We start from the raw sequence: 17,264 nt of genomic DNA on the forward strand, positions 1-17,264 counted from the left end.
AACTGACTTGAAGTTGGTACATATGTGTCTCAAACTTGATAGATGAGTTAGCTAACCATAGGAGATACAATTAGTCAGAAGTGCTCACCTTTCTAAAGTTAGAGAAATTGTCTCTATTGTAAAATTCTTTAAACATTTCATGAATTTATGTGATTTGTAATGTCAGATCTGAAGTTGTTTATTTGAAATGAACATTGCACAGACCAGAGGTAGAGATGCTAGTTTGATCTGATTATTGACTCTTTTCTGTATTGGTAGAGCAGTACATTTACTTGTCACTTACTGTTGTATTATACTCATCTACTGTGGGGCTGGAGCTAGGAATAAGGTTAGAATAACTTAATCTTGGCAAGCAGTGTAAGCAAGGACTCCAGAGCTAGATTCTCCAGCTTTGAATCCCAGCTCCTTGCATTGGGAGCTTGAGCAAGTTAGCATTCCTAATGTCTGTTTCCTCATGTGTAAAATGGGTAATAATAAACTACCACATGGGGTTCTCGTGAGGGTTGAAAGATTTAATACATAAAGTTCTCAGTATAGTGCCTGTCCCTTAGTAAGGGCTCAGTGTTAGGTACTGTGATGATAATGATGATGACAATGATAATGACTACTGCTGCTAGAAAGCCTAATTAACATTATCAGTTTGTTGGTCTACTTGAAGTCAAATGAGCATTAAAGATTCAAGGGGATAATCAAATTATTTGCCATTTTTCCTTCCCCTTTCTCTAAATGATTTGGATTTCATTATTGAAGTCCTAGCTATAAAGAAATATTCAAGTCTTCTGTGTGAAGGAACACTATTCTAATACCATACTGGTAGCTGGGTAAAAAACCTGTTATACATCATGGTGTTTGGAAAGATATAATTTGGGGCACCTGGGTGGCTCAGTGGGTTAAAGCCTCTGCCTTCAGCTCAGATCATGGTCTCAGGGTCCTGGGATCAAGCCCTGCATCGGGCTCTCTGCTCAGTGGGGAGCCTGCTTCCTCCTCTGTCTCTGCCTGCCTCTGTCTACTTGTGATCTCTGTCTGTCAAATAAATAAATAAATAATTAAAAAAAAAAAGAAATATAATTTGACCTTTAGTGCAACAAAATTTGTCATATAACAAGGTACTTATTAATAATAAGAGGTTGGGTTCGGGGGGGGTTGTTTTGGTTTTTTTGGTGCTGCTTTTAGACAAACTAAAGATTGTTTTTAGAGTAAACCATTTTTTGCAATATTCTTTCAATTCTCAGGCTAGATGAACTGCAGAAGCAACTACAGGAAGACATAAGGCAGGGCCGAGGCATTAAATCCCCCATCAGAATTGGAGATCAAGACAGTACAGATGATGAGGATGGCCTCTTAGAAGAGCACAGGTATAGCATTTTTCATAATGTATATCCTACTAAGTTTATATATCTTAATTTTGTTCTTGTGAAATAAATGAACCACTGATGGTTATGTACTTAATGAGTAATCTATGATGGTTTTCTAATCCATCTATGATGGATTTCAAGGACAAATGTTAAGGCCAAGATAAATCTTTTTTCTCCTGGTTATTATTTCTTTTCACATAGACCCATTTAGCGGCTTTGGATTAACTACTGGCAAACAGTGGGAGGAACAAAACGCATGTTCTCATGCGAGTCTTATCTGAGGTTAACATTGGTCCTAAGAAAAGTTTTCTTTGCACCCAGGCTTTAAACACAAAATCACATGCAATGTAATTATTTGGTATTCAGTAACTTTTTTTATTCCAGGGAATTTCTAAAGAAATTTTCGGTTACAATTGATGCTATTCCTGATCATCACCCAGGTGAAGAAATATTTAATTTCCTCAATTCCGGAAAAATTTTCAATCAATATACCTTGGATTTAAGAGACTCTGGTTTTATAGGACAGAGCGCTGTAGAAAAGCTTATTCTTAAGTAAGTAGAAAAACAGAAAAACATTTTACTTTTTCCTATATAAAAATCATCCTAAAAGTATCTAACTGCCATACTCTTCTAAAAGGTTAACTTCTGTTATGACCTATCAGTTTTCAAATCCTTCTTATTACTATTGCTTTTTGTGTTTATTATTTAATTAGAGGCAGCAGTGTAAGATAGTTGCATGGCATATATGCTTTTATTAGTTAGGATTAAGATCAGCATATAGTAACAGCAACTGTCAAAATAATAGGGGCTTAAAACAAGAAGTATAGGTGCGCCTGGGTGGCTCAGTGGGTTAAAGCCTCTGCCTTCAGCTCAGGTCATGATCTCCGGGTCCTGGGATAGAGCCCTGCATCAGGCTCTCTGCTCAGCAGGGAGCCTGCTTCCTCCTCTCTCTTTCTGCCTGCCTCTCTGCCTACTTGTGATCTCTGTCTGTCAAATAAATAAATAAAATCTTTAAAAACAAACAAACAGAAAAACAAGAAGTATATTTCTTTCTTATGTGAAAGAAGTTCGAAGGTAGGAAGTCCAGGGCTGGTGTTTCACCATATAATCTTTCTTCTCCACCATCCAGCCCTTTACATTCAAATTCCCAGAAATCCCACATATTTCTTCTTATGGCTAGTTTGGTAGAACTTAGTCAACATGACCACGCCTGTTAAAGGAAGGCTGGGAAATGGTTTTTATTTAAGGCAGAGCTAAAAGTCAGCCACTCGGTTGCCAACAGGAAAGCCAAGAATAGATCTTGGGATGGGCACCTAGCAGTCTGTACCACTGTGCCCAAGTTGGTCTGATTTCTCTCAGTGCACGATATCTCAGATCCAGAGAGATCACATTAATTCTGGTGCTGAGCTTTATAGAATTACAGACTCAAGTTGGCAAAAGCAGACAGTGCCCTGAGACTTAATAGGCGCCTTCTCAACACTGCCAGCTAATGTAAATTTATTCACCAGATAAATCTGGAGACAGGCCAATATAGTGGATCAGCTTTAGGCCATCACTTGAATTTCCTTTTTGAGTAACCCATCCATATTGGAGTAGAGTCTGCCTCCAGGGTCTGAGGATGGTGTGCTTGCTCATTTCCCTGATTATGTCAGATGTGGTGGAAGACGTTTCTTACCCTGAAAGTACAGTCATTGATTTCACTTTATTTTTTCAGATCAGGAAAAACAGATCAGATTTTTTTGACAACACAAGGCTTTCTTACCTCTGCTTATCACTACGTCCAGTGTCCTGTACCTGTGTTAAAGTGGCTATTTCGGGTAAGAGAAATGTTTGGGGAGTATAGTTGTTTCCTACTGCATTTCCTAGTCAAAGACAAACTTAAAATACCATATATGCACATTACTAAAGAAAAAAAAACACATCAAACCCATGATTTCAGTGGGTTAAAATGAGGCAAAAAGAAGGGGCGCCTGGGTGGCTCAGTGGGTTAAGCCTCTGCCTTCGGCTCAGGTCGTGATCTCGGGGTCCTGGGATCGAGCCCTGCATCGGGCTCTCTGCTCGGGAGCCTGCTTCCCGCCTCTCTCTCTGCCTGCCTCTCTGCCTACTTGTGATCTCTGTCTGTCAAATAAATAAATAAAATCTTAAAAAAAAAAAAAATGAGGCAAAAAGAGTCCCCGTGAAGAGATTATAAAGGGAATGCTAATGCAGATCGTGTGCAGGGTAGTAATGTTAATTGTGCCTAAGATATTTCATCCCACTGGTAGATCACTATATGGTTAGTTTCAGAAGAGTTCTCATTCTTACATTACCCCTTTTTTGGAAGGGGAAGAGAAGGGAAAGGAGGCTTTGTGGGGTTTTAAAAAATTTTTTTCTCCCAATTTTATGGAGACTCTTGCATATTTATTTTTAGGATTTGACTTGTATACTAATATTTTCCCATTTTTGTATGTGTGTATGTGTGTATATCTGCAACCCAATACTTCTTTTCCCCAATAATGTTTAATTTTTAAAACCAGTTAATTATCTAAATTTTTATATTATCTGCATGGTAACTTTATAAGTGTCAGTGGTAACAAAAAATATGACTATTAAAAATATGGATATTGTATGAAGTGAAAAGTGGGAAAAACATAAGAACTTTCTATTCTGGGCCTTAAGATAGCATTTCAAACAATCTCGTGTTTGGTAAGAACTAGATATTCCAATACAGCCTTTTATTCATTTTTTTCATATTGCTGGCATTTTTTGAGTGCTAGCTCTGCCAGGTACTGGAGAGAACAGTAATGAAAAAATCCACATTTCTGATCTCATGAAAGCTACGTTCCAGTACTATAGAGGAGAGAGTAAGTGGGTATATGTGTGAATGCATGTTTAGAGATATGTCAGATGGTGGTGCTAGGAAGAAATATTAGGCTAGGGTAGGCACAGAGAAGTATCAAAAAGCTTGCTTTTTTGATTTTTCGATATATCTATCGAAAAATATATATTTTGATATATATCGAAAAATCAAATTATTATTTTATTTATATATATATATATATATATATATATATATATATATATATATATATGAGATAATTAATGATGAGGGCCTTACTGGTCAGGCGAGGTCTGAGTAAAGATCTGAGAAGAAAGTAATGGAGTTAGCCTTGCTGCTATGTGGTAAAAGAGCACTCTGGGCAGAGAAAATAGCAGGCGGTGCAGACTGGGTGGCAGGAGTGTTTACTTCCAGTGGTTAGGAGCTCACTACTTTGACCCCAGTAAATTTTTTTTTTAAACAGTCCTAATTAAATCAAAACTTGCCTCCCTGTGGTTTTTATGTAGTAGTACTAATTATCTTTTCTAGAGCTTCCCAGAATATGCTGCATCTAACAGTCCTTCGTTTATTTTAAAACAGCTTTATGACCCTCACCTTCCCCCCAGTAGTAAGCTTTCTCCAGTCAGTAAATACCTAGTTCCTTTACTGATTATCTTTCTGAATGACCTTTAGCTCCTAAAGCATTTCCCCCAGAAATGGACATAAACTTGAGATAAGGTCTTTCAAACAGCAGTTTCCAGTGAGACTCTCCCTTCTACCCACTGACATATTTCTGTTAACTGTAATTCCAAACTTCATCTGCTATCATGCCAGAGCTTTGTTATTCTCTAACTCTGCAATATCTCTTTTCTTAAACTTATAAGTAAGACTTTGCATCTATCTGTATTAATTTTTATCTTGTTGATGTGGATCCTCATTATAGTCTTTAAAACCCTGATTGTAACCTATAAGCATACTTTTGTTTAAGTGGTTTTTAATACTTTATGTATTTATTATTTGAAATATTTAGCTAATAATCATACATTAGTCACTTTTTCTGTGTAAAACACTTTGTCTCATCTTTCCTTTTTAATTCCAAGTCCATTTTTCATAATGGACAGATATACCAACTTGTAACTATTTTTCTTTTTTAGAGAGTATGTCAGAATTTATTTTAGTGCTGTGGTTCTAATGTTTTGTTTAACCCTTCTTACCCAGAGAATACAAAACACTAATTCAGAAGGATATGTACATCCCAGTGTATATTGCAGCATTATTTACAGTAACCAAATTGTGGAAGCAGCCCAGGTGTTGATCCATAGATGAGTGGATAAAAGAGATGTACATGCACACATGTGCACACGTACAAAGGAATATTATTCAACCATAAACAAAGAATGAACTATATGGTCCCTACATTTTTGTTAATTTAATTGTTAAAATGTAATTAAAATATTTGTATTTTCCTGAATTTGTGAGTGTAAAACTAGAAGCACACTTTGCTACTTTTTTAAAACTTTTTCAAAAGCAATTCATGTTTGATTGTGAAAACTTAAAAGTAAAATGGCTTAATGCCATCCCAGTTTCCAGTTATTAAATTTTAGTGTTGAGATTGTTCTCTGAATGTACATAGATTACTGTATGACAATATAAATAGAATATGGGTTTTGTGACTTACCTCAGATAACAAATTATTTTCGTGTCAGTATAAATATGTCGTCATCTTTTTTAATGGTTTTATAGTATTCTATTGCCGTGTTATACTGTTTTATTTAACCCAGTCTCAATTGATAGACATGATATTGTTGTATACACCTCTTTACACATTTATTTAATTATCTCCAAGTACTGGGTTGCCCACCTTAGAATTCATTACTGCCTAAAAATGATGGTTACCGAATTTGTTCTGTTTCCAAAAGCATGTCCTTGAATGGTGCTGCCCCCTAGTGGCAAAACATAACACAAACGTTAGACCTGAGTTTTTGACACAGGCTGATTTTGAAAATGGCACAAACACACAAATGATGCGAGTACAAACATACAGTGATACAAATATGCCTGATTGAAACAGAGTTTGTGTTACTCTCCCTTACACTTTATTTTTTTTATTCAAATAACTCTATAAAGATCCTTTACACACACACTTCCTACTGAAACTGAAAGAGCACAACAAAAAAATTTTATTACAATGTCAGAAAATCTAGCATATATACCCACCCTAATTTTGCTTACCAAACCACCCAGAGTTTTCTTGTATTCCTTCTGCACAAGTTACTTGGCTTCCAATTTTTGATATATATCTTATCTTAATGACTTAAGGTCTCTCAAACACAGAGGCAACATTCAAAACCTATTAGTGCTTCCTTAGGTCAAATCAAAAGGTGCAAGTATACTGAAGTCATCCAAATGCAAACTACAGGATTCCTCACAAATTACTGGCATCACGTTTAAAAAAAAAAAAAAAAAAAAAAAAAGATATTAAAAAAAAAACCCTTGTAATATCACAGATTATCAAAGTATTAGTTTGCCCTAACATAGAGCAGCCTTCCAAGCTGCTGCAAAATGATCCTAAAATCACTAGCAGAAAGAAATAGTTCAAGAATAAAAGTCTGGGGACGCCTGGGTGGCTCAGTTGGTTAAGCGGCTGCCTTAGGCTCAGGTCATGATCCCAGCGTCCTGGGATCGAGTCCCACATCGGGCTCCTTGCTTGGCAGGGAGCCTGTTTCTCCCTCTGCCTCTAGCCTGCCACTCTGTCTGCCTGTGCTTGTGCTCTGTATCTCTCTCTCTCTCTAACAAATAAATAAAAATCTTTAAAAAAAAAAAAAAAGAATAAAAGTCTGTTTACATTGGCTCCACGTCATAATTATTCTCCATGCTGGTTTCCTCAGCAAGATCTTTGTGATACAGGCAATAATGACAGCGACATCTGAATCTTTCCACTCTTCTTTCACCCTTCGTTTCCTTCTGCTGTAGATCTTTTTGAAGCTGAGACCCCGGGCTTAGGTAGTGCTGGTACTGCATCATTCGGGTCATCCTTGCCATCCTTTCCTTCCCGGCTGTTAACAAGGTCCTCACTCCAGTCCTCCTCCCACTGCTGCTGAGGATACGCTCCACCAGCCCCTGTGGTTTCCTCTCTCTGCCTGGCTGCTGAGACGGATACTGTGGCAGAGGGGAAGGGAGGACGATACTAGAGTCTAGGGTCAATTTGCCAAGGTTCTTGGTTAATACTTCGGAGATCGTTTGAGAGGCACCTGAGCTTTCCTGGGAATCCTCTTCATTGGGTGTCTGAGATGATCCCGGAGCCCAGGTTGGATAAAGCTGCTCTGGCGAATCCATTGGAAGCCTAGTGACAGACCGAGGCTCCTCCTAGATCTTTGGGGTCTGGTGGGAGGTGATGCTCAGGACACAACTTGCTACAAAGTAGCCTGGCAAGAACTTAACAGCCCAGAAAGAGGGAGAAAAACCCAAACTTCACCAAATGGCTGAGCTGCAAGAGAAAAATCAATCCTCCCTTACACTTTAGATTTAAATTTAATATAATCAATCTACAGCTCCAAAGCAAAAGGAAAACAAATGTTTTCCCCTGCAAAACCACTTTAAAATTACCTTCAGCCTGTCATATGATTCTCTTTTTTTTTAAAGATTTATTTATTAGAGAGAGAGCGTGCATGCAAGTGCAAGCAGGGGGAGAGGGAGAATCTCCAGCAAACTTGTGCTGAGCGGGGAGCCTGACACAGGGCTTGATCTCACATCTCTGAGATCATGACCTGAGCCAAAATCAAGAGTCATATGCTTAAAAAAAAAAAAAAAAAAAAAGAGTCATATGCTTAACAGACTGAGCCGCCACCCAGGTGCCCATCATATGATTCTTTAAAAATTTTTTAATTTTTTATTTCTATATTTTTTTAAGATTTTATTTATTTATTTGAGAGTGAGTATATGAGCAAGCACAGCAGGGGGAGTTGCAGAGGGAGAGGGAGAAGCAGACTCCCCACTGAACAGGGAGCCTGATGGGCTCGATTCCAGGACCCCAAGACCACGACCCGAGCCAAAGACAGATGCTTAATAAACTAAACCATCCAAGCGCCCCTATTTTTTATTTTTTAAAATATTTTTTAAACTTGAGATTTTGTTCCCCCAAAATTCATTTTATACAGTTATATTAATTATATGCCTGTGCATACAAATTTCTGTACGTAAAAAGACTAACTGTAAAAAGGACAATAACTTTGCATAAATACTACCAAATTACTTTTTAAATTTTATCAAATTATACTGGACATGCTACCTCTTTCTTAGTACTCTTACGACCACTGGCTGTTATCGGTGTTCTTGATCATTAACAATCTTAAAGTCAAGCTTCTCTTTTTTTTTTTTTTAAGATTTTTTTAAGATTTTAAGACTGAGCCATCTAGGTGCCAAAAGTCAAGCTTCTCTTAACAAGTTAATGACAGCTTGTCACTTCTCTTTGCATTTCTTTGATTACTAGTGATATTGAACATTCTTTTTGAAAAGTATATTGATAGGGATGCCTGGGTGGCTTAGTGGATTGGGTGTCTGCCTTCAGCTCAGGTCATGATCCTGGGGTCCCGGGATTGAGTTCCAAATCCAGTTCTCTGCTCAGCTCAGAGCCTGCTTCTCTTTCTGCCAGCTACTCCCCCTGCTTGTGCTTGCTCTCTCTCTCCCTGACAAATAAATAAAAATCACAAATAAATAAATCATAAATAAATAAATCATGATTAATTTATTAATCATAAATAAATTGCTTATTGATAAATTATTTTGCATATTTTTATTAGTGTGTGGTTTGATTTTTGCCTGTGATCAGTTAGCAGCCTTTTTCTTTATGGTTTTTGGATTTCATTGCACAAATGAACTAGAAAGGTATTTTTTTATAGTTTTCAGTTGTTATATTTGTCTAATATAAATGAAAGTTGTAAAAACAGAATGGAATGGAATTAAACAGAATTAGAATGGAAAGGGCCCTGATTTTAGAATCAGACCTGAATTTTAAGTTCTAACTCCTCATGTATTATGTTGGGTATCTTAATCTCTCTGAGCCTGTCTGCTAATGTGTAGTGTATGGCCACTTCATAAGGTTATTGTAAATATTAAAATGGAATGCATATAGGGACGCCTGGGTGGCTCAGTTGGTTAAGCAGCGGCCTTCGGCTCGGGTCATGATCCCAGCGTCCTGGGATCGAGTCCCACATCGGGCTCCTTGCTCAGCGGGGTGCCTGCTTCTCCCTCTGTCTGTGCCTGCCATTCTGTCTGCCTGTGCTCACTCTCTCTCCCTCTCTCTCTCTGATAAATAAATAAAATCTTTTAAAAAAAATTATTTTTTTAAATAAAATGGAATGCATATAAAATACATATTCAAGAAAATCCATAAAACACCTTTATATATGCCTGGCAAGTAGTAAATGCTCATTTTCTTTCTTTTTTTTTCCTTCTTTTTTAATATTCTTGTCTACTTTGGCAGATGATGTCGGTTCATACAGACTGTATTGTGTCTGTGCAGATTTTAAGTACATTGATGGAAATAACAATTAGAAATGGTAAGTATATAGATTTACTCTGATTAGCAGTGTGAATTACAGGTTGCTATGTACAGTCTCTTGTATTGCTAAACATTTACGATATTCAGAAATACAGAACAAAAAGTTTTTTTTTTTGTGATCTAAAATCTTTAATAATGATAAGAAACTCCATTCAAAAATAAGTATCTGCAGTTTTCTAGTCGCATTGAGAAAAGGGTATAAGATCTTGCAACTGATAGCCCTAACCTGATATTTACCAACTCATGGGTTACTGTCCTGGGTAAATGGAAATAGTTACAAGTTTGTTATTTATTTAGCCAATTAATTTTAACTGGCCTATTGATGTGCAAGTATTGTACTGATTGTGCACTGAGGAGATTGAAAGTATCTACTACAAAAATGTAACAATTGTTTTATTACCTTTGAGATCCCTTAAAATGAAACGAGCATTGTGATTTTCATCTTTCACTTGTTTTGAGGATTGGGATTGTATGGGCACTGAAGATGGTAAAATCTTCTGTGTTAGGAGTAGTTTGGTATTTTACCATTGTTATTGTCAGTCTTTTGAAAGTGTATTACCTCATGAGTTACATGCTTTTATTCATCATCACTCTCAGATACTTTCATAAATGTCATTGCCTTCATATTTACTTGAAAATCTCTAATTCCTATATGATCATTCTAAATAACTATATTGTCAACATATCATTACCAGATATCATTTCTGTAAAATCATCGTAATAATCCATGTTTCACATGCAGACTGTCACTTGCAATTGTGTGTTTGTGAACCTGGGATTTGGGATAAAATCTTTTCTTCTGTTAACTAGATACCTTCAGCGATTCACCAGTTTGGCCCTGGATCCCATCATTATCTGATATAGCAGCTGTGTTTTTCAATATGGGAATTGATTTCAGATCTTTGTTTCCTCTGGAGAATCTTCAGCCAGACTTTAATGAAGACAGTCTAGTGTAAGTTTTATTTTCATAATTAAATCCCAAAAACATTATTTTAAATAATTTTAATGTGATAACAGTAATATTCATTTGATAATTTCAGTACCCACTCTTGGTTTTTAAAATCTCTCAAAGTTGAAATGGATCTTGAATTAGATACATTCCTAACATATGTCTTAATCTAAAAGTCATCAAGTTTAACAGGGAGGAAATAGAAATATTTAAAATTTTTAATTTTTTAAAAATAAAACATTGGGGTGCCTGGGTGGCTCAGTGGGTTAAGCCTCTGCCTTCGGCTCAGGTCATGATCTCAGGGTCCTGGGATTGAGCCCCGCATAGGGCTCTCTGCTCGGCAGGGAGCCTACTTCCTCCTCTTTCTCTCTTTCTCTGCCTGCCTCTCTGCCTACTTGTGATCTCTCTCTGTCAAATAAATAAATAAATAAAATCTTTAAAAAAATAATAATAAAAAAATAAAAATAAAACATTATTTGACATTATTCTGTTATTATTTGTCATTATCTGACATTATTTGCTTATTTGACATTATTTGTTGGCATTATTTGGCATTATTCTGTTGGCAATGCTGGCCAAAGCAGTTAGATAAGAGAGAAAAATAGATATAAAAACTGGATATGAGTTGGTGGAAGTTTCATTATTTGCAGAAGTATGTTAATGTATGCAAAGAAGCCTAAGAGTCAGCTGAAGTGCTGTAACAAATAAAAGAAACAAGAGAAATTGGTATAGGGCACCTAGCTGTCTCAGTCAGTAGAGCATGTGACTTGATGTCAGGGTTGTGAATTCAAGCCTCACATTAGACACGGAGCCTGTTTTAAAGGAGGAGGGGGGCGCCTGGGTGGCTTAGTCAGTAGGGTCACCAACTTTGGGTTTTGGCTCAGGCCGTGATCTCAGGGTTCTGGAATCAAGCTCCATATCAGGCTCTGCACTCAGTGAGGAGTCTGCTTAAGAGTCTCTCTCTCCTCCTCCTCCTCCCACTGCCCCTCCTCCCACTGATCTGCTCCCTTGCTGTCTCTCTTTCTCTTGCTCTCTTGCTGTAAAATAAATCTATCTTTAAAAAACAGAGAGCAGAGTGCCTGGGTGACTCAGTGGGTTAAAGCCTCTGCCTTCAGCTCAGGTCATGATCTCAGGGTCTTGGGATCGAGCACCACATCAAGCTTTCTGCTCAGCAAGGAGTCTGCTTCCTCCCCTTTCTCTGCCTGCCTCTGCCTACTCGTGATCTCTGTTTGTCAAATAGATAAATAAATAAATAAATATATCTTAAAAAAAATAATAGAGAAGTTGGTATGGATGCTGGGGTACAAAGTTTAAAAAGAGAAATTAATAACCTTCAGATATATGAACTATAGCTAGTCTAAAAGATAAATCGAAGGGGTACCTGCCTGGCTCTGTTGGTAGAGCATATTATTCTTGATCTCACGGTCATGAGTTTGAGCCCTACCTTAGGGATAGAGATTACATTTAAAAATTTAAAAAATAAAATCTTAAAAAAAAAGATAAACTGGAAGAAAAGACTTCATTTACAACAGCAAGAAAAATACATGAAATACCTAGGAATAAACTTACATAGAAGAGACAGAAAGAGAGAGAGAGAGTGTGTGTATTTGTGTGTGTATAAACATTACTAAGAGACAAAATAGAAGACCTAAATAAATGAAAGAGTGTACCATGCTCTCAGGAAGATTCAACTTTATAATATAAATAGATTAGAGCTCCTGATGTTAAACCATAAACTTAATGATATTTGAATAAGAAATGCCAATGGGATATTTTATAGGAAAGGGGAGAGTTGATACTATATAAGTGATTCTAAAGTTATATGGAAAAAAATAACAACCAGAAAAGCTTTGAGAAAGAAGAGTTAGGAGGTAGGACTGGCCTTAGCAGATAATAGTATAAGACAAATGCAAAGTGCAAGGCTCTGTCAGTAGAAAAAAATAAGTCCAAAATAGAACCAAATACATATAAATGCTTCATGAATGTTTAAGATGCTATTTCCATAAATGAAAGAGTAGGATATTAAGTATCTCATATTATCCATTATTTGGAAAACTGGGTAGCTATCTGAAAACAAATTTTGCATCCATACCTCAAACTGATAGAGCAAAGATTTAAATGTATACAATGAAACCGTAAAAATAATAGAAGAAACCAGCAGGTTTTTATAATCTTAAAAAAGGGGAAATGATTTTTTTCTATGAGCCTAACACTCAAAACCCTTAAGAGGAAAATTAACTTATTTGGCCAAAATAATTTGCCATCACAGTAATCACTATACACAGTCAAAAGAAAAACCTCAAAAGGGAGTGGGAGGGAGATCTATATTTATATGAATTTTTCATATTCATGCATGTATGTATGAACGAAACAATTCTGGTTACAGATAAAAGTTTAGTTTCAAATTAATAAAAAGATCAGTAACCTATTAGAAAAATGGACACAGGAATAAACTGATCACAGAAATAAAAATGGTTCTTAAATATGAAAATATACTCATCTTCACTTCTGAGAAAAAAGGTAAATTCTTGCTATTGCCAAACTTACCTCTCTAGTTCTCTTTCCATCCATACAGGATCCCTTCTTGCTCAGATGTAATCTGTAACTAAAAATATGTTGACTAGCTAATTTTCAGATAAAGACTGTGTTCTATCACTAGGGAAAAGAATGCTTTCTCAGCCAATCCAAAAAAAACAACCATTTCCCCCAAACATTACTAAGATATTCAAACCACCTATATTGAGAAGTTAAAATTCCAATTATTTTATTATTTAAGCTTTAATGAAATCAGTAACAGGTGGTAATAGTATGTTGTATGCAATAGATTTGAGTGTTTCTTCAGTGTTGCAAGCAAATACTGTAATGGACATAGTGAAATAAAGATTATAATGAATGCATTAAGACATAATACATACAAATGATATTTAGCAAAATAGTTTTTTTTAATTGGTTACTTACCAGTTGAAGAGTTGGCCTCAGTTAGGTTTGTTGACTACAGTGGGGTGGTGGCTGAGGTCACCGTTGCTGCATAGTGGTAAGCACTGATGAGCACAGGAAAGCAAGGAGGAGCTGGTGAAGGGATGAGTGAACCATGATGAAATGCTTGTTTAAGCAACATGAGTACAAGACTGAATCCTGCTGAGATATGACCACAACTCTATTCACTAAGACTCACTTGCAACTTAACCATTTTTGTTGGGGTGTGTGAAATGTTTGAAAGCTCTTAAATATTCAGGTAGGGAGAGTAGGATGCTGAAGGACAGGAGAACAGTTCTTTTCTTGACCGTTTCTCTGTTAGATGTACAGACTTAAAATCTGACTCACAACTAACCTCTTTCTCTCCTGCATTCCATCAGTTCTCACATCCCTGTGTTCTAGTTCCTCTGCTTATGTCCCAGCTATTTTTCCTTTTTTATTACCGGTGTTACTCTAATTCAGATCCTCTTTTCATGCCAACCCTGGCAAAAAGATCTCCATTTCTCCAGGGGCTTTCTACCTCCAAGATACTTATTGTTTTCACTGTTGTAGGATTCCTTTTATGAAACATAGCCTTGAACTTCTTTCTCCTATGTTCTCAGGCCTTTACACCATGTATTTAAGACTTTACAATTTGGCTTATTTTCTATTTTTTTGTCCCTTTTGTTTTAACCAAATTGATCTGCTTGCGGTTCCTCCGTAGGAGTCATCATTGCATTGGCTCTTCCTCGTATTCATCCCTCACCTCCACCCTCAGTGGCTGCTCACCAGAATGTTACCTCTGTCTCTCACTGAAGCTCCCCCTGGGAGCCTGGGGGGCTCAGTCAGTTAAGCTTCTGCCTTCAGCTCATAATCCTGTGGTCTGGGATCGAGTCATGCATGGGGCTCCCTGCTCAGCAGGAAGCCTGCTTTTCTCTCTGCTACCACCATCCCCACCCCCACTTGTGGTCACTCTTGCTCGCTCTCAAATAAATCTTTTTTAAAAAGAGCAAGATAGTCTTGTCTGTATGGAACAGATTAATAAATCATGGTACGATGATCATCATCATCACAACTACTAATGGTTACGTATTGCTTACTATGTGCCAGGCATAGTTCTAAGTGCTTAACATATAGCACTTCATTTAATGGTCACTACAACTATTAGATAGTATTCTCGGTCCCATTTTACAGGCGAGTCAGGCACAGAAAGGTTAAGTAGTTTGCCTGAGGTTTACAGCTAAGAAGACACACAGGACTACCAAGCAGAGACTTTAAAAACTAAGAAAGCTTTTCATACGTACTTACGGAAATAGAAGACATATTAAGTGAAATAAAGAGAGGTACACAACAGTATATAGTGTGCTGCCATTTAAATTAAAGGGGCGGGCAAATAAATACATAATTATTTGTATATACATAAAATGCCTGTGGAAGGAAGGACTAAAACTAGTAGTGATTATGGGGAGGGGAAATGGGTGACAAAAGGCCTTAGACTGAAGACAGTTCTTCACAGTATACTGTGCCTTGATACCTTTTGAAGTTTTTTAGTTCTTTAACCATATGAAGGTATTATTAATTCAAAAAATTAACCAAGAAAATGTCTCTTGAAGGCCAAATTGATGTGTCTCCTCCTCCATGAACCTCACTGATTGCCACAACCAGAACTGTGGTGCTTAGAATTGTTTCTTTGAATAGAACTACCCTACGACCCAGTAATCGCACTACTGGGTATTTACCCTAAAGATACAAATGTAGTGATCTGAAGGGGCAAGTGCACCTGAATGTTTATAGCAGCAATGTCCACAATAGCCAAACTATGGAAAGAACCTAGATGTCCATCAACAGATGAATGGATAAAGATGTGGTGTATATATATATACAATGGAATACCATGTAGCCATCAAAAGGAATGAAATCTTGCCATTTGCGATGACGGACGTGGATGGAACTAGAGGGTATTATGCTTAGTGAAATAAGTCAATCAGAGAAAGACAATTATGATATGATCTCCCTAATATGAGGAAGTTAGGCAACATGGGGGTTTTGGGGGGTAGGAAAGGAATAAATGAAACAAGATGGGATTGGGAGGGAGACAAACCATAAGAGATTCTTAATCTCACAGAACAAACTGAGGGTTGCGGGGGTGGGGGTAGGGAGAGGGTGGTTGGGTTATGGACTTTGGGGAAGGTATGGGCTATGGTGAGTACTAGGAAGTGTAAACCTGGCGATTCACAGACCTGTACCCCTGGGGCTAATAATACATTATATGTTAATTTTAAATTTTTAAAAAGAATTGTTTTGTATTCCTGTCTATTCATGAGACCTTTATTATGAGTTCTTTTATAGCCAGAGCCACCTTCTACATAGTTCTCTAACACCAAGAACAATGAGGATAGTGCCTTGATAAAAAGTAGCTGTTCAAGGGAAAACTAATGCATAGAGATAGAAATTCAGATTAGTGTTTACCTGGAGTAGGAGATAGCAAAGTGACTTCGATCTAGCATGAAGGGACTTCTGTAGGTAATGAAAATGTTCTGCTACTTCTTTATTCTGTTGGCAGTTACACTACTACATATATATTTATCAAAACTTAAAATGGCTATATTCCTTTTATTATATGTAAATTATGCCTCAACAAAACTTTTTTGTTGTTCAGTGTTTCTTAAAATAATTATTTTGTGCCTAATTTCACATTGCTTTATTCTCTTTTCAATAGTTCTGAAACACAGGTGACAATGGGTGGGGAAGGAAGTGAAGATTCATCTTGTAAGCCAATTTTTTCAACTCTTCCTGAAACCAACATTTTAAATGTGGTTAAGGTAGGGAAAAACTCTTCTTTATGTCTTTATCACAGAACTGGAACCATTTAGTTTTGTGGTTAGTGGTTTTAAAACAAAATCACTAGTGTTTTACCAGGTGATTTCTAATCTTTGAAATTTGTTAGCAGTATTATTTGTATTAAATGTTGTTTTTGCTGGGTTTTTTTTGTTTGTTTGTTTTAATATTAGGAGTGAAAGGGACTTTATAGGTTAATATAGTTCTAGGATACCTTTCCCAAGAAGATTTTAGAAACCAATTATTTTTTAGAACCAGTACTTTTTTTTAGAATTTGAATGTATGAAGAGAAAAAAGTTATTACTTGTAACTTAGTGATTAAGAATTAGTAACAGTGTTAAAACTTTTTAGTGGCTGAATCAAGTCAATGATACTGAACCGTTAAAAAAAAATCTCAAAAATGAAAATTGGAGAAGAAAATACTTATTGTGTCACCTGATTTAACTATTAACACAAGTATTTCTTGCCTTCTTTTTTCTAAACATCTGATGTTTTGTTTTCTATAAGTTTTCTTTTATATTCTTTATCAGAAAGCTTTTATAATTTAAACTCTCCAAATAAAATATATCTCCTTAAGTTGTTTTGTCGCTGTACTTCTGTCACAGTTTCTAGGCTTGTGTACATCTATACATCCAGAAGGTTACCAGGATCGTGAAATAATGTTGCTGATATTAATGTTGTTTAAAATGAGTTTGGAGAAACAGCTGAAACAGATTCCTCTAGTGGACTTTCAAAGCCTCCTGATAAATCTGATGAAAAACATTAGAGATTGGAACACAAAGGTAACCATACTTAAAGCTGTTATATTGG

The 17,264-nt window shown here is 36.5% G+C and overlaps 1 protein-coding gene across 3 annotated transcripts in view; it reads left to right on the top strand.

Moving 5' to 3' along the window:
- Positions 1-17,264, top strand: part of SLF2 (SMC5-SMC6 complex localization factor 2) — a 47,777-nt gene that overhangs the window by 15,877 nt on the left and 14,636 nt on the right. For all 3 annotated transcript variants that reach the window (XM_032313356.1, XM_032313357.1, XM_032313358.1), the window contains 7 exons: positions 1,233-1,355; positions 1,740-1,907; positions 3,070-3,172; positions 9,635-9,710; positions 10,523-10,664; positions 16,336-16,438; positions 17,060-17,236. In XM_032313356.1, the coding sequence (XP_032169247.1) occupies positions 1,233-1,355; positions 1,740-1,907; positions 3,070-3,172; positions 9,635-9,710; positions 10,523-10,664; positions 16,336-16,438; positions 17,060-17,236 (892 nt within the window). The remainder of the gene's footprint in view (positions 1-1,232; positions 1,356-1,739; positions 1,908-3,069; positions 3,173-9,634; positions 9,711-10,522; positions 10,665-16,335; positions 16,439-17,059; positions 17,237-17,264) is intronic.

This window comes from Mustela erminea, chromosome 14 (assembly GCF_009829155.1).
Source record: "Mustela erminea isolate mMusErm1 chromosome 14, mMusErm1.Pri, whole genome shotgun sequence".
Classification (NCBI taxonomy): domain Eukaryota; kingdom Metazoa; phylum Chordata; class Mammalia; order Carnivora; family Mustelidae; genus Mustela; species Mustela erminea.